Consider the following 18,534-nt stretch of genomic DNA (forward strand, 5'->3'; position numbering starts at 1 on the left):
GAAAAACAAGAAGATAAATTTTGTTTTAAAAACCAAGTGAGATTATTGGGAATTCTCATTTCAGTGAACGTGAATTTCAGAAATGTAAATTAATGTTAAAAAAGAAGTGTTCGTGTTTCCATATGCTTAACATGTGCAGATTGTAGCAACAAAGAAAAAATTTCTTACAGTGAAAAATGTATCCATTAGGCCTATATTAATGGAAAATTCCTCATCTCTGTGACAGACCTTATCAGTGTCATTATTTCTGAGGTGAGAATAAATGATGGAGGGGAAATGCATCAATTTAAGACAGCCTACCAAAATTATAAATTACTAGTATATTCTCAAATTCACTAACTTGGAATTAAATTAAAATGAAAGCCATACTTAAATTAAGAGAGCTTAGTATTAGATTCACACAAATCATTAAAATAACTCATTGTTTGCCCAATTAGCAAAATTACTTCTTTGATATCAAATGGGCCTCTATTCTCAAACACTAAGAGTTTTTTTTTTCTGTGAACTATTTATTTTTTATTTATGAGTAAAATAATTGGAATTGAGCTGGGCCATTGTTTACGGTTACTTCTAGTAGGTAAATTTTTCATGTAAGAATTAAAGAAAAAGAGAACAAAAGGTTTTAAAATTAAAAAATATTTTTGTTTAAAAGTTACACATTCTGAAGAATGGTCCTTATATAAAACTATGCAGGGATCAAAGTCGTCCTATATTTCCTGTAAATCCTATATTTTTCAAAAAAGGTCAAAAACCGTCCTATATTTCCTATAAATCCTATATTTCAAAGAAAAATCCTATATTTTTGGTACCCCGGCCGAATTTTTTCTTGATTTCTCTGCTTTACGTGCAGATCGGCAAGCGTCCACCGCCATTGGAATGCGGTGGTGGTTTCCGTCTAGGAAAGAAGATTTACAAAAACAAATTGAGTGTTTTGATTGTGAATACTCCAAGGTATTGAGGTTTGTAAGTAACCGTTGGCTCTCTAATTCCAGTATGCGAGCGGATGATGCAGCTGTTGCCAGCTTTGAAGGAATACTTCCTTGAAGATCTTCCAAAACAAAAAAGTTCATTATTAAAACTTGATAGGTATGCAAGCATCAAGAAAATTTTGACATCCTTTATTGGAATGCTATTTGCATTTCCTAATTAGTGTCGGGTCATTATTTGACGATATACTAAAGTTTCTTCAGCAAAAGAACACACTTATTCACCTTTTGCATGATGAGTTGTGTGAACTTTTATTAAAAGTTATGCGCCGCTTCATCAAAGAAGAAGCACTTAAAGGGAAAACTGAAGAAAATTTGCTGGATGTAGATCCAAAAAAAGATTGTCTACCCTTAAAAGCAATAGATGTGGGAAACATGCTCGAAAAGTATGGCATGCAGTCGGGAATAAAACAAAAGATGAGTTTCTCCTCGATGCCAAAAACATTTATGTCGCTGTTTTTGACCATCTTGTCAAAAATCTGCCAATAAAAAATAAATTGTTGCACTACTTGCAAGTGTTGCATCCTATCATTAGGAAAGAAGCAATTACGCAAACATTGCCAGTTATTAGGAGGCTTTGTAATATGTTACCCCTAGTGATATTTGAAGATAGTGTTGACAAAGTTACTGATGAATGGCGCATATACATTAATGACGATGATATTCCTGAGAATGTCGCAGACAACCTCATTGATAAATATTGGGACGTCATTTTTAACCTGAAAAATGAAAATAAAAAGCTATGCTACCCTAATTTGACTAAACTCGTAAAAGCTGTCCTCACTTTCTCTCATGGTCAAGCTTCTGTAGAGAGAGGCTTTTCGGTCAACAAAAGAATTGTTACTGCTGACAAACCAAACATGAGCTTAGACACAGTTGTTGGTCTCAGAGTGATAAAAGACTCAGTAAAACATCCTTTGGAAAACGTTGATGTTAATAAAAAAATGATTCAATTTTACAAAGCGGCACACTAAAAATATAAGGACCAAAAAGAAAAAGAAAATCTAGAAGAAGTAAGAAGAAACAAAAATGTACAACGTGTATTGAATGATGTAAGAAAAAAATCTTCTGGAGATGAACTGAAAGGATTTAAAGAAATCATTAGTTCAGCTCAGTCAGTGATAGATGAAGGAAATACTAAATTAAAATTAGGACTCAAACGTAAATGAATGACAGACATTGAGGCAGGGCAAGCATTAATAGATGCTGGAATAAAAAAAATAAAGGCTGCTCAGAAAGAGTCAAGCAGTTCTGTGTAATTTGCTAGATCATTTTCAATTTAAATTGAAATAAATTGTCTTTTTCCATAATATTACTTCTTTTTGTGTGCATAAGAAATTTAAATTTTTGTGTTGTGATAGTAGGAAAAATCAATGGGGTATGCAAATTTATGTACATATAATTTTTCCATCAATGGCACTAAAATGATGTGTTTTTATGATGTGTATGCAAACTTTAATCATTATATATATATATTTTTTAGCGTCCTATAACTCCTATATTTTTTCAAAATGTGTCCTATATTTTTTCTGCAAATATCCTATTTTTTCTCATTTGGTCGCTTTGATCCCTGAATATGCAGCAATATTTTTCAATCAAGAACTTTAAAGCAGCAATAAAGGAAGCATGGAATGAACTCTCCCCATAGGTAATACAAAATTTGATACTTTCGAATTAAAACTACATGTTTGAAATAATTTAATTGGAAAACTAAGCCAACTTTTAGTTAGTACCCCTTCCTTTGGCCACCCTGAATAAGTATACCAAGTTTCATTAAAATCGAAGATGGTGGGTGTTGGCGTGTGGTTGAAGTAACATGGAATAATAAATGACACCTAATTTGCACCATTTGTTTCTAACTTATTGTCTAATTTTAAAAACAAAATTGATTTTATTATTGCTTGTTACTGGTATGCATTAAGTGCTGATGCATACCAATTATGATTAGCGTTAGAGAAGTTTAAACGTGTGCTTCTAAGTCTTATTTAGTATAATATCTGCATCTGCACTCCAAGCTCTTTGTAATTCAAAATATGAGTTTTACAAGTCTTCCTGTCTGATTTTCAATTGATATTCAGGTAACAATTACTGTGCTTTTGTTGTATTTTCATTTCACTGCAGTTCGTTAAAATATGTCACAAAATAGAATATATAAAACAGTTTTGTAAGCTGAAATATACTAGGACTTAAGGTGTCATAGCAATAGGATGTTATACAAAACAAGAAATGATATTGAATGGAAGAAAAGGATCTCTCTCCTGATGGTCTTATAAGGTTTTGTTTTTTAATTGCAGGCATTGCTTCGCTCAAATGAAGATGATGCTACTATTCTTCCAGAGGAAATTGACTCTGCTGTAGATGAACTTAAGGCCATTTATAGCCCATTTACCCTCAAAGAGGTGAGCATCATAAAATAAAATTAAAAAACATGTCTGAAGAGGACCACCCTTAAGCCTTACAAAAAAGCGAAAGAATTGATAAAATTATTTAATTCCACTTTCTGTGAGAATGTAAGGTTTTTATTAATATTTTAAAGCACAAAAAAGTTTCCTAGGCAAACTGCTAATACACTCAAACCTGTTTTTGTGATTTTTTTTCGTGTGTGGAATATGAAAATTCTGGGACTTGATTGACGAAATTATTTATAAAACGAGTGGGGCAAGGTAGTATCTTCAATGATGACAGGGGCACCCTGCGGGGAAGTCACTGTGACCTTACAAAAATTTTCTCATTTGTAAAATTTTGTCCGACTATTCTGCAAAATTATCATCACTTGGTTTATTTTGATTTCGTTTAAAGAAGCAATTCCTTGTTATTTTGTAAGTTTTTGGGGTTTTCTCTATATGAAACTTTTTTCATGAGGTCCCTATCCACCGCATATATTTTTTTAAAAACTGTATTGCGAAAACAACTTTTTATAGCTACTCCTGAAGTAGCAAACAATTTTTTTATGCGGTCTCTATCCACCGCATAAAAACAGGTTTGTTTACATAAGCACATGAAATGCAGACTAAGGATGAAAATTGTTTTATTACTTTATGTTTACATTTATTAACACAATTGCAAATTATAGGTTTAAAATCTATAACCAGGTCTATTAATAATAGAAATGTACTGTGAAAAAATGTACTGGAAAATATAAACACAAATGGAATGTTTACTTTTGGTTTGAACTAAGGAGCAAAAGAAACCATAGTCTATTCTTTAATAACTCAGACTGTGATTTGCACTTAATTTTCAGCTAACAAAATGTGACTGTAATGTGACTGTCTGACCTCTTTAATTCAAACAAATTTCGGCCAGGGGCTGTTTGAACAGTTAAATCATTTGGATTACAGAACATATGCTTTTTACCTGTCCTGCACATTTTACCTGTACTGTGCTAATTAGTCAAAGTTTTAAAAAATAGACATTCATAATTAGTTCAGAAGAAAATGAGTGACTTTTTTAAAGTGCTCCCAAATTTGTTTTAAGACCATCACTTGCAGTAATCAGCATTAGAATTGCTTTTCAGACTAGTTCATAGCTGACTCAAATGCAATCAGCATATCAGCATTTGATGGTCAAAAGTCTGTTCTTCATCACAGTTCTCTTCAAATTTATTTTTCCTTGGTGACAATGGAAAGAATATAATCTTCACTATAAATTTGTATCCTGGATCATTCTTGACACTGTGCATCCACCCTGTTGCAGCAGTTATGTCATGCTGCTTAAACCTAGGAATAGCCTGACAAAAATCAACCATTTCTTTAACATTATTGCAAAATCTTCATGTTCTTCACTACAGGCATATTTATTTTCCATTTCACTGTTGTCAGGTTTAGGCCAAAGCTTATTCCAAGCTTAGTTAGATTCTCCTGCATTACATTTGTCCAAGCATCTACCAAAATGTAGCAACTGCCCTAAAATTCGATTTTTTAGTGAACGCAACCACACTTTCTCTTATCTCTCTCTGCTAGAAGCAACCGCCAAAGCAATTCTTTCCTGTATATTCTCTTGGTTTTTGCAATAACCTCCTGATCCGCTGGAGGAGAGAAGAAAGAAGCATAGAAAAGAATTATATTTTTTACTTGGCCCCATGAAAAAAAAAAGTAAACTTTTTTTTTGGAAGGTACAATTTTACTGCCAAAAATGAAATATAATTTTTTAATGCATGTTTTACTACAAAATATGCAGTTCTTTCTCTTCGTACTGTAATTTTCAAAATAAATTTCCAGGTTGTTTATTTTACAAAAGAAAAGTTTTTAGAAACTATTTCACTTCCCCCCAGTTTCCCCTATATGTATTTTTTCATCCGGTGGCGTTCGGAGTAATGAATGTTCCGACTATGGGGTTTAGACAGGGCTATTTCCAAGGGGTGTATGTGTTTGGGGGGGGGAGGGGGCTACAACTCCCCAGTTTTTCAGAAAAACAGCTGTCAATTTTATTTCAAGGATGGGAAAAAAATTTGCACTCTTAAAAATTTAAATTATTTATGACAACTAGAATAAAAGTGACAGGCCTATCAAATGGTTCGCTTTTCCCTCCAAAGTATGCTTTTAAGGGTAAAGTCCGCTTTTGACCGCTTTTTAACATTTTTGTTCGTTTAGTTCGCTTTTATATTGTTTTTACTTAAAAATCAGATTTTAAAAGTTTTCATTGCTTTAGTGTATGCTGATGTCTATTACGCCCAAACTCGTGGCCGTGGTGCCTCGTTTCTATTCAACCCGTCTTTCCCATATTATTTCTGTTTCACTTCAGATTGACGTCATTACTCCTCCTTTAACCGCTGCAGCATGGAGATCTAGCAAATGGAGAGGTTTGGGGGAGGAGCTATGATGTCAAGTTTTTTTAAGTGTTTGAAATCGGTAGAAAATCATTGAATTGTGCTTAAATATTTTTCAAGAACATTTTTCCAGTGCAATTTTCTGAACTTGAGTTCCATATGCAGCATCGCGAAAACTAGCTTCCTGGGTGTGCAGGGAGTTCTATCTTTCTGCATCTTGTTAATATTTTGATGTTTTTGACAATCAGAAGTTATTTTAAGATTTCCTTATTTTATGATTAATTTCAATAAATAAAAAAGTACTTTTGTTTTTGGAACCATGGCAACTCAAACTTACTCGGACTTCGCCAAAAATTGCTTGTTGAGTTTGTGATTTCAATCTCTTTGTATCTTGTAAATAATTTGATATTTTTGGCAGTCGGAAGTTATTTCGACATACGCCACGATAGATTAGCTTATTTTTTGTTTAATATTATTAGATAATAAACTTTCATATTTTTGGAACATGGCAGCATTGCACTTACTCGAACTTCGGGAAAAATTGCTTCTTGTGTTCGAGATTTCAATTTTTTTGCATCTTGTAAATATTTTAGTATTTTGGGTTATCGAATGTTATTTTCACATCCACTATCTTAGGCTAGTATATTTTATGTTTAAAATTAGTAAATAATAAATAAATACATTTTTGGAAAACATGCCAACAGTGATCATACTTCGAGAAAATTTGATTCTCGTGTTTAAGATTTCAATCCTTTTGCATCTTGGAATTATTTTAATATTTTTGGAAACTTGAAGCTATTTTGACATGTGCTACCTCAGATTATATAATTTTATTTTTAAAAAAGTTAAAAATAAATTACTTTTGTATTTCTTTGTATCCTTATTTGTTATTGAAAATACTCATAATGAGTATTTTCAATTTGAAAATATAACTCTATGAATCTGAACTTGCACATTAATTGATTACATTAAGTTTTTCAGTAAATCATGCTTAAATTTATGTTTAGTGTTTTTATCACTTAAGCAGCATTTGCATATTTTTGGATGTGGTGACTTCAATAAAATATTTTCTTTCTTAGTAATTTTTATATATACTTGAAGACAGTTACAATACCTTGGTGGCAGAACAACTAATACATACATATGAAAAAATGATTTGGATACTTGTCATACTAATAAATGATTTGCAAACCTCTAGTATTTTTGAGCTTAGGCAGTAGTGTAGCCCAGGGTTGGCCGAATTCGACCCAATAGGTAAACCCATTTTAAAAAAACCTATTATTTAGCTCACTTTTGGGTTTTTAAAAACTTTCTGAGAAGTTTTTAAAAAAAATAATTAATTTAAATACTTTCACAATTTAAACTTCTTTTTTATTTGTTCTTCACCACAGACAATGAACATAAAAAATGAATTTAGAACTTCAATAGTATTTCTTAACTCTTAACGGCATTTAAAAAATACTTCAAAGATTTTAAATAAATGTATTTAACTTTTTTCTTAAACTGGTCAATAAATAACTGAAAATTATCTTGACCAAGTCCTGTCACGTCTGATTTTCTCAATATTTGTAGATTGTACAGAGGAAACTAATCTAGTTAAAATACTTTCACGTGAATTATTTTCTGCTAACCTACACATCACAAATCTTGAAATAAACATAAGGTATATTTTTTAGAAATAAACAGATTTTTCAAACGGTCGACAGAAAACAAGAGGTACATTATTTTCATTATCTTACGAAAAAGTTGAGTATTTCTTACTCTGTACACAGAAATAGAAAAACAGGCAACATAAAATTCAAAGAAATGTCTTGATTAAGCTGGAATTCAGTAAAAAAGAGATTTAAACTACTTGAGGTTCTACAGTAGTTTTGCATAACAAAATGAAATACAATAAAGTAAAATGCAAAAAAAAAAAAATGTAATAATTAAAAACGAACAATAGTTTTATCACTCGAGAAGTAACTTTGCCTTAACTGTTGGTTAATAATGAAAATTAAAAAATCTCAAACTTCACCATTCTTGGGTTTTTTTCGTCTTTTATAATTTTCTTCAGAAAACGCTGAATTTTAACTAGTTTTCCAGCTTTTTTTACAGGAAGACAATTTTTGCACTTCGTCATATACTTACACTACAATATGCTACATGTACCCCACATTTTCCCTAAAAAAAGACAAAAAAAAAAAAAAACACATTTCTTTTGAAAAACCCAACTTTAGTTGTTTTTTTTTGGGGGAGGTTTTATTTAAAAAACCCAAAAAAACCCTGGGTCCATGGGCTTTTTTAAAGAACCCCGGGTTTTTGCCAACCCTGGTGTAGCCAGAAATTACCTCCTGGGTTGGGTGTTTGGTCATAAACTCTCATATGTATATAAACTACCATATTAGGGTTGGAAATATATGTTAAAAACAAGGACTCCGGAGGGGGTGGGGTCCTCCCTCATGGCCTCTAAACTAATATATTCTTGTCTTGCAGTACCTTATATCAAAATGAATACTGTTTAAACTGGTGACATGAAAATTTTTGTAAATGACTATGTGCTAAGATGTTTTAAAAACTGTATCTAAATGGTCATAACTAGGTATGCACTGATTCATCGGTCCCCTAACTGATTATATATAATCAGCCAGTTTTCAATTGTTAATTAATAGGAAATTTACTTTTCAGTTAAAATTACTCTGTAAGATCGTTAGTTGCATGCTTGTTTGTCACTCCCCCTCCCCCCACATCCAAACGTTTGTAAATAATATAATTCAATGGATAAAAAGTTCAGTTGTACATAAGGTGATAAGGAATTGTATCATTAAAAATCATTATTATGGTTAATTAACGAATTATCTTCACGGATTTAGCAGCAGGCAGCTAATTTGCCTTTTGGTGCTTCCCTGGGTTTAACAATGAATGGTTCTCTTTTTAATCCTAACTGGTCCTCTTTAGTCCTCTTGTTGATTGAAAGTGGTCCTCTTTTACCCTTTTCTATGGTAAAAATGTGTTGGGAGCTCTGAAATGACAAAAAGTTTTTTTCTGAAAAATGAAGATGAACATTGTGAATGTCATTTAAGAACATCTAAGATTCTGCAGTATATTTATCAAACTGAAGGTCCCCAAAATATATGTTTTAAACCTTTTTTAAAGTATTTAGTGCACAGTACGAACCCATGAGGAGCTTCAGTTTCTCTAAAAAATGATAAAAAGATGATCATGATACCTTCATTGGGCGCCACTGACACATATGTGCATCTCTATTTTTTCTTTATTGTAAAAATCGTCGTCAGTCAATTTGGAAGAATCGTCTCATTCATTTAACTATCCAAAAGATATGTTGCATTGAAAAGCACCTGGGCAACGTTGGGTAGTAAGCTAGTTTTATAATAAGAGACTGCGGAAGATCTTACTGATTTTATAATCTTGCAGAATTTTTATGACCTTCAGCTCCTTCAAGTTCTATCATTGCATGCAGTACCAAAAAGAAACAAACAAAATGACTCATGACGTCGACACAAATAAAATTAAGAAATTGTTTGAATCTGGAAAATGACATTGTTTTGTGCATTACAAAGCTCATTCCAGACATTAAAAAATTGGTTAATTCCAAACAAGCTCATGTATCGCACTAACTAATAGAAAACAGGGTTTATACCCTTCAGGGAGAAAAAATTTCAGCACTTTTCAAGTACTTTTCAAGGCAAAAAATTTTTTTTTCAAGGCAATATCTTAAATTTGTACTAAAATATTGCATGTAGATTTCATTTACTGCAAACATAGAAGTAAGGCAATAATACAAAAAAGTATAGGAAAACAAAATTGCTTTCTCTTCAACAAGAGACACTTTGATCAAAGATCTACTGTGTCGAAAGTTTTTCTGAAAATGTTTGAAAACTTCGGTCATAAAGAGAAGCAGATTCCAAGAGGTTTAATTTTGCAATTTCCACATTCAAAGATAACTTCTAAAATATTAGAGGTTCGCAAATCATTTATAAGTATGCAAATCAGAGGCATAGGAACTTCGTGGAAGAAGGGGGAGCTGAGACACATTATGCCATAACCAGAAAATAATTTAAGGGGAGGGGCACTTAAATTTTTTCCCCGTAAGAAATTAGCTTCTCAAAGTTTCTTTCTCCATCTCTCTTTCCCAGCAAAATTTTCAATCATATTTAATAAATACATTGTATATGGAGATAATGAGGTGATAAAACTGGTTTTGAAAGGGGATCGGTCAGTACTTGAAGATGAGCGCGTATAAGGGAAAATTTCAAAATTCTTGTTCTAAAAACGAGTTTTTAGGCGATTTTTGGAATGTTAAGGGGAGAAAAGGTTCGAATCAACTTCCCTGAAAATTTTTTTAAATTAATGTCTTAAAAACGGATTATATACCATATTTGTTGACGTTAGTGAAACTAGTAATATGACTTGAGGGATTGTCCTCGATCGAATTTTCAAATCGATTTACATTTCCCTCTCAATATTTCGAATTTGAAGATTCAAAATCGCTATTGTAGACAATCTTCAATGATGTGAGGGGAAAAGGCTGTACTAGGGCTCTACTCTGGTAATTTTTCGAAGATGTCCTGGGGAGCATTCTTCAATGATGTTATCAGAAAAGGTTCAGAGATTCCTTCTCCTTATTTTTTCGAAATTATAATCTCTAAAAAACGCGACTGCGGATGATATTTGTCAGCGTTAGGGGCAGGTCCTGAATAACAAAATGTGAGGCCCTAGGCCTGCAATAATTTCAGGGCTCCCCAAAGACTCTATTAGCCCTGTCGGAATGCATTTTCGGGGTCCAAAACTATGTAAATTATTTATCATGTGCATTCACAAATCCCCTTCGGGGCACTCGAAATTGTGGCATGGTAAATTCCCTAGTGGCAGAATTAATAAAAATTCTCCTTTAAGGAAGTTCTTTTCTAAATAAAATGTAATTATTTTTTAATTATTACTTTTAAAAATACATGGAATTTTTTCGTATAGTTGTATTGTTATGCATAATTCTTTCAGTAATTTGGAGCCCCTTAGGCCAGGCCAATTAGGCCGATGTCTAATTGGCCTGTGAGGTAATCAGGCCCTGGTTAGGCGTCGAGCAATTTTTTGAAATTGAATTCCCAAAAAGGGAATATTATTTAATTTCCCATGTTGTTGGAGAACAAGGTATTCAGGGACTCTCTTTCGGAAATTTTCAGGGAACCCAGTCCTGAAAACAAAAATTTAGGCGCTCTGTAATAATTTTGAAGGAAAGGGAGGACTTTGGCAGCGTAGCATTTAGAAGACTCTCTTATTTTCTGAGAACCAGAACGTTGGAAATGTGTTAAAATGAAGTTTTCGTTATATATTTTATTGTTGATAAATTTTAGTAAAAGTCTTTGAGAGAAACTAAAAAATATTGTAGGAGTTTTTTTAATAAATGAAAAATAATAAATGAAAAGTTACAATTTTGGCACGAAAATATCTCCAATATGCCATGAAAATATCTCCCGTATGTGACAAAAATATCTTAAATTAGGAAAGCAAAAAAACTGAATAACTCTAACTTCGTACAGTATTATGTTCAAAAATTTTCATTTCAATGAACTCGCATTTTTTAAAACCGATTTTTACGTAGTAACTGTTGTTATAATCATCGAAAGATTTTAGGAATATTATAATAGTGAAGATTTCACCGATTTTGATTTATGTGAATTTTTTTTCCTGTACCTTTAGTATTCTTTGAATGATATTTATCTTTGCAGTTTTATAACTTCATGAAAAAATCTATCCCTGACGGTTTAAAATGAAACAAAGTAATGGGCACATTTTTTTTTTTTTAATTTTTTACAGTGGGAGAGTTCTAAAAATTACGTTTTTTATCACAGCAATGATTTGCGCCTACAAAAGTAATTTCTGAGTACGCCACCGATTTATGTTGTTTCTTTTGATATTGTTTCCCATCAAAAATAAATAAAAAAATTTGTTTGAATTATATCTATTTCGGGCGCTATAGGGTCTCTACCTGACAACAGATTACTTTCGGTTTCGATAGATCATCGAACAATGACATTTTTGCGATCTGATGGTATCTTTTGATCGAAACATAGAATTTAAACGGGAAATATATGTACCTTCATGATCCCTCGAGAATTAGTTTAGGTTTGTTTCTTGTTTTGTAACTACATAGACTTTTGGGGAGTCTTTAAAGATTTTTCTTTGTTCGGGGCTTAACTTTTTATGAAGGAGTGAAAAATTATAAAAGAGAGAGAGACGGAGTAAAAAAAATAAATTTGTTTGTAAATGGGGATGCCCCCCTTCCCCTCCCCAAGTTTTTTTTAATGTAGGTAATTGCAATGAATAAAGAACACGACCACTTGGTCTTTTAGTTTAACTTTCACGTTATATTTTGCAAGTTTATTTTAATCAACCAGTTTCAAAGGACTCCGCTGGAAATTCTTAAACATTGTGTCTTAAGTCAGATATCTTAAAATAAGACAAGTTTCTGGAAAGTTGAAATCATTTGATTTGAACAAGTTGCTTACCGTAGTAACCTTTTTTTATAGTTAAGTCTGTAGTACCTTCCATATTATTCATATTTAAATGCCAAACTGTAATTTTTAAAACTATGACCCCTATTACTTGAATATACCTATGTACAACAAAACTTTTGATATGCATACAATTCATTTCTTAAATTAAAATAGTTTATTAAGTCAAAATTAATGCATATAAATACCAGGCCCAGTACCTGCTGATAACCAGCAACAGGCACTGGGTCTAGCTAGGCTGGTCCTAGTCAATTTATTAGAACCATATGAAGATCAATGACCCTCCTAAGGCTATCTACCCCTTTGCTGATTACAGCCTCTTTCGGTAAGCTATTCCAAGTACCCACAACCTTACTAAAGTAGTAATTTTGCACATTTGAGGTAAAGGGGAAAATTATAAATTTAGGGAGGTAAAGGCATAACGAATACTACTAGATTTCTAGTAAATAATCATAACACAACCACCTCCTGTTACACACCTTAATTATTTTAGCAGACGTAAAGAAAACATGTACTTATAAATTCAACTTTATAAAATTATTATTCAATATTATATTTAAAATACAAGCTTTATAAGTCAATTTGTCAGGTGCTCAATTGCTTAAATTTAAATTTTCTTTCAAAAAATCTGTTATAACCAAAAATTGGCTAAAGATAATTAAATTCAAAATTGCAAAAATAAATAAGCATATAATTAAACAAGACCAAAGTAATTAATTCTTTAGTTATTAAAATAAAAAATAAAATAAGCTAATCTGATGCAGCATGTGTCAAAATAACTTCTAGTTGCCAAAAATATAAAAATATTTACATGATGCAAAAGGATTGAAATCTCAAACAAGGGAAGCAAATTTTCGCGAATTAAGTTCAATGTTGTCATGTTTCCCATAAAATAAATTTATATTGAACTAAAATTAAACATAAAGTATGCCAATCTAAGGTAGCATATACAGTGGCTCCCAAAAGTGTTCGTACACCTTGAAATTTTGTAGTAAAACCAAAATAACGCAAAACTGAATTCGAATATGAAGTCCAATTTTTTTCACACCATTCCTATGCCATTCTGAATAAAACTCAGTAGTTTTTTTTTTTTCAAAATATTGCCAGATTTTATTTTTGAAATTTGTCAAAAAACGAAGTGACACAGAAAAGATACGCCACAAAAGTCATCATACACTGAAATATTTTCGAATAAATTCTTAATTAAAATTATCATATGTGTGTTTTTTTTATTATTTTGTCATTGTAATGATACTATAAAGTCATTTGCCTTTAATTTTTTGTGTATTTATTCCCTAATATTCTGCTTATTATCTTAAAATGGCAGGTATGCATAGAAAACAACAAACACGATTCGAAATATGATTTTTTCCCTCACAGTAGCCGTAAATTGGTTTGAAATGTCTCTAAATTGGCTGATTTATACTATTCTATAGGAGTGCTTGATAAAATGCTTTAAAGACAAGAATCGGATCGAAAACAAGGTAAGAAAAGGTCAACTGGCAAAGTTAACAAAGCATGATCAGAGGTTTACAATTAAAAAAAAACATGAAAAATACACATTTCAGAACTGAAAAAGTTTCTGCAGAATTGAATAAAACATTTTACGTTTAATTTTTACCTAAAATTGTTCGCCTAGGTTTCTGATTAGCTGGATTAAATGGGATCACTTCCGCAGAAATTTTCTTGTTCGTGCGAAAAACAGTAAACTTATGCTTTCCATCGTAAATTTAATGATAAATAAGCTCAAAACATTTTGGAACAACGTCTTACTTATAGATAAAAATAAATTCAACATTTTGGATTAAATTGTTGTATAATTGTAAATGGAAGAAAAAAATGAGGAATTTAATCTTAAGAATTAGTTAGATGAAGGTGTTCTTGTGTGAGGGTGCATCTCAGCATCAGGACTTGGAAATTTGGAATTTTTTGGTGAAATAATGAATTATGCTGTTCATTTAAATATTTCAAAAAACAATTTTAAACTATTAGCCCAAAATTCGGCAATCGGAAACAACTTAGTTTTTTATCAAGATAACGATAAGAAGCACACGTTCGCATTTAGTGCCTCAAAATTTGTCCTTAAGCTTAGAAATATCTCCTCAATCGCTAGATTTAAACTTAATGGAACATATTTGGAGATATCTGGTGGCTAGATTATGAAAATACACCACTGAAACGAAAAGCGAACTAGAAACAGTAAGACTCGTAGTGCGGCTGAACACTTACTCAGAAATTGCACAAAAAAAGAAAGAAAAAACAATGAAATCTATTCCCAGACGTTTAAAAGCTGTTGTTGTTACTGTATGATATTCTACTAAATAATAACTTAGTAAAAAGTTAGATTATTTACTAATTTGACATTTTTGCAAAGTGTACGAAGACTTTTGTGAGATAAAATTTCCGGCACTTTTTGGTTTTTGATTTTTAAAAAATTAAGTTTTAATGTTTTATTAAAAATTTTCATGCAGTTTTATTAAAAATAGATCATAGATCTTATAATAAAACACCTATTCCGAAATATTAATTCTAACCAATGGATAAGGGCCTATTTCATTGAAAGTCGTAGGTGTACGACCACTTTTGGGAGCCACTGTATGAAAATAACATCCGATTAGTCAATATACTTCAAGGTGTTTCAAGGGCGTACGAACCCTGGAACACAAAAACCAACTTGTATGTGTATAAAAAGCTTTATGTGTACTCTTTTTTTAAAAATAAAAACAGAGCAATAAATTAATTTTCTTTATATTTTTCTTCATCCCGCGACTTTCCTGGACACATCTCACGACCCCCCCTGGGGGTCACAACCCACCGTTTGAGAACTTAACCTATGCCTTTAAAACTTGAGTCACATTAGTGTTCCTTTGATAAATAATTTTAATTTCTGCTTGTTTATAAATAAAAAGTGAAACTAATTTAAATGGATTTTTTAATGCCAAATTTCTGTTTACTGTTCTGTTATGCAGAGGTTTAGAACCGCCCGGAAAGAGACAGCAGAAACAAATCTGGAGCCTTCAGATGAAACAACAGACAGGACACTAACTACATCAAATATTACTCTTCAAGGGCATGAATATCAGGCACTAACAGGAGGGAGTTGTAAGCCAGAGTTTCTCTCTACTAGCAAAACAAAATCAAAAAAAGTAAGATTTAGTACTAATTCACCCAAGTCATCTACATCTTCTGACAGAATAGTGGATTCTGATTCTTCTACATCAAAAACTATTTCCAAAACAATTTTAAAAAGAAAGGAATATAATACTACTGCACGTAAGTCATTTACATCTTCTCCCAGAACAGGGGATTTTGATTCTTCTACATATGGTCGCCCACGACGAAAAACTGCTCGACCAGAGAGATACGTTAATTTTGATTTAACATAAACAGGTGAGAATTTTTTTTTCTTTTTTTTGAACAGGTTTTAAGTTAAACAGTGCTGAAAGTGTACATGCATCAAATATTTTTAATATTCATTAAATTATTTTCACAAAAAAATGCTAGCCAGTAATACTTGCCTTAGTTAAAACTTTTGATGTACGGAACTGTGCCTCATCAGATAGATAAAAATGAAGTTTCCCTTCTTTTCTTTTGGTTACTACAAAGGTACAATAATTTTCTGTTTAAATTGATCATAGCTTTGAAATTCTACATTTAAAAACAAATTTTCATTTTATAGAATTGGGCGGGGTTCTCTCTATTTTTACAAGTTTTAAGTGGAATTATTCTTTATCCATTACTCATTACTGCTACATATTGAAATGAAAAAGGATGACACTCAAACCTGTTTTTATGCAGCGGCTAGGGACCGCATGAAAAAATCATATGAAAAAATATTGTTTAAAACTTAACAAATAGCTATAAAAAGTTGTTTTCGCAACACAATTAAAAAAAAAAAAATTATGCTGTGAAAGGGACCATATAAAAAAAGTCTCACGTAGAAAATTACCCAAAAAACTTATAAAGTAACTAGGAATTGCTTTTTCAAATGAAATCAAATTGAACCAAGTGATATTAATTTTGCCGAATAGTCGGACAAAATTTCCTGAATAAGGAAGTTTTTGGGAGGTCACAGTGACTTCCCATCGGGGTGCTTCTGTCGTCACTTGAAGATATACCTCACACTTGTTTTTTAAAGAATTTGGTCAATTGAGTCAATCTGATGGAAATTTTCATGTACCACACAAAAAAGATTCGCACAAAAACAAGTTTGAGTGTACTTTAAAAAAATATTTTCCGAATTTTTACCATGTAATGACAACAGTTTAAACAGGTGTTAAGATATTTTCCTGTGGCCTTTTTGAGCACCACTGAATGAGCAAATTAAGCAGTGTGTTTAAAATATACAGCCTTTAAAAATAATTTAATCATTAATAAATTCAATAAAATTTGTTACTTTATTTTTAAATTGTATTTAAATTTATTTTTTACAGGTTGATGCTGGAGGAGATGTGACTTCTTAATATTTCCAAGAAAATTTTAAAACTACTCTGAGCAGCTGTACATAAAAATCAAACCATTTTAGAGAAGTGTAAATAAAAGTTGAGTTTTTACCATTAAATGAAGTTTTATGCTCTTTAAACCTACATATGCAATTAATTCTTGCCAATGAAGACACGGCACATGTTTAATTTATTGTTTAAGTATGAATAAGATCAATAATCAATGTAAATAAAGTAGACATTATAAAGAAATTACTGCATACTTTTATGTAGTAATTTACTTGTTCACCATTTGCACTTATATCGATTAATGGTTTTGTAAGCAGTATTTATTTTTTTAAAGAATTGGTGCTACCTTTATGTTGATTATTGGCTCTATTTATATTTTAGCTATAAGTATTTTTTAAAATCTTTTTTTTGTATTTGCTTTAGTGCCTAAATGCACAAACATCATCAAAAGTCATTGTCTACTGTTTAAATATTAACCAGATTTTAAAAGTAAGAAATGGAACTCTATTAAGAATCTTACCTAATAAAGATATCAACTGAATATATAATATAAAATACAAAATTTGTCAAAATAGTTTAATAATCTAAATAAGTACAAAATTTAACTTCAATATCAGTATGGTATAAAGGGGGGAAAACAAGCTAGCAACATCTTCATATTCAAAGCAAGAATTTCCATTTCAAAAAGTCAATTGTACAAATAACTACATTTTTAAAATATACATTTATATTTATTTAGTATGTCTACACTTCTTCGAAATTGTATTTCATTTAAAATTGATATCACACACAGAAATAATAAACCTAGTCATTAGTAGTATACAATTTATATTCAGAACTTTCTGCATTAGACAATGATTCTTTTCATATTTTATATAAAGTAAAAGAAAGGCAGATTAAATAACGTTCAGTAATTAAGGTAGTAAACAAATAAATTAAAAACAAACTGACTAGTAGTATATTGATTCGACCAAATTCTAAACAAAAATTGTAATTTCAAATTATAAGCACAGTGAATTTGTGAGATTTTCAAGCATTGAAGAATGCAAAATAAAATTTGAGTGGTTAACAAATCATGAGTTTAATAATAATAATACAGATTGGGACCAATTGATTTTAGAATCAATGAAGGATATTAAACACAATTTACAATAGTTATAAAACTAATTTCAATAAATATGGTTATACTTGTTCAACAGTACTATTCTTACAGCATATAAAGCGCTCACGTATAGAATAAGTCTGTGTGCAAGAGTTAAAACTTTTGTATGCAACATGCAGTCATCCTAAATTTTGAATAACACTGCTCAGGGGCATTCATAGAGAGTGAGAAGAGACACTAGTTTGCCCCAATCCTGAAGGGCCCACGATTTTTGACATGAGGGGTGAAATATATGTAGGGGTAAGCAATATGGAGGGAGGCCCATGAAAGTCATTTGTGACAGGGCCCATCTGTGCATGCCTCTGACACCACTGCTGCTCATACAGCTTGATTCATTTAAGATCATTAGCCTGAATTTTTCATATGCATTTCTTGCTTCAACGGCTTACAAATATAATGCTTGTATTTGTATAGAGCAACCGGTCGATTGTGGCTAGTTGATCACATGACCGCTAATGATGTCAGTGGTTACTAACCGGTTGTGTACCAGCCGATGCTCCATTGAACGATCTGATTAATACGCGGTTACTGGAGAAAAAAAAATAATTGGTCAAAAATGTCACAACATTTCTATCAAAGAGCTTAAATTGCGGTCAGCTAGTGGATCAACCAATAAAGCTATTAGAACAACTTGGGAAATAACCAGTTAATTGGTAGC

The 18,534-nt window shown here is 31.4% G+C and overlaps 1 protein-coding gene across 5 annotated transcripts in view; it reads left to right on the forward strand.

The window, feature by feature from the left end:
* The window catches only part of LOC129220500 (transcription initiation protein SPT3 homolog), a 91,054-nt gene extending 74,230 nt beyond the window's left edge, over positions 1–16,824 (forward strand). For 2 of the 5 annotated variants that reach the window (XM_054854922.1, XM_054854924.1), the window contains 3 exons: positions 3,281–3,385; positions 15,233–15,653; positions 16,697–16,824. In XM_054854922.1, the coding sequence (XP_054710897.1) occupies positions 3,281–3,385; positions 15,233–15,649 (522 nt within the window). In that variant the 3' untranslated portion in view covers positions 15,650–15,653; positions 16,697–16,824. The remainder of the gene's footprint in view (positions 1–3,280; positions 3,386–15,232; positions 15,654–16,696) is intronic. The other 3 variants (XM_054854923.1, XM_054854925.1, XM_054854926.1) reach the window with 3 other exon arrangements.
* Positions 16,825–18,534: the final 1,710 nt, after the last annotated feature.

The sequence above is a fragment of the Uloborus diversus genome, chromosome 4, assembly GCF_026930045.1.
Source record: "Uloborus diversus isolate 005 chromosome 4, Udiv.v.3.1, whole genome shotgun sequence".
Lineage (NCBI taxonomy): Eukaryota > Metazoa > Arthropoda > Arachnida > Araneae > Uloboridae > Uloborus > Uloborus diversus.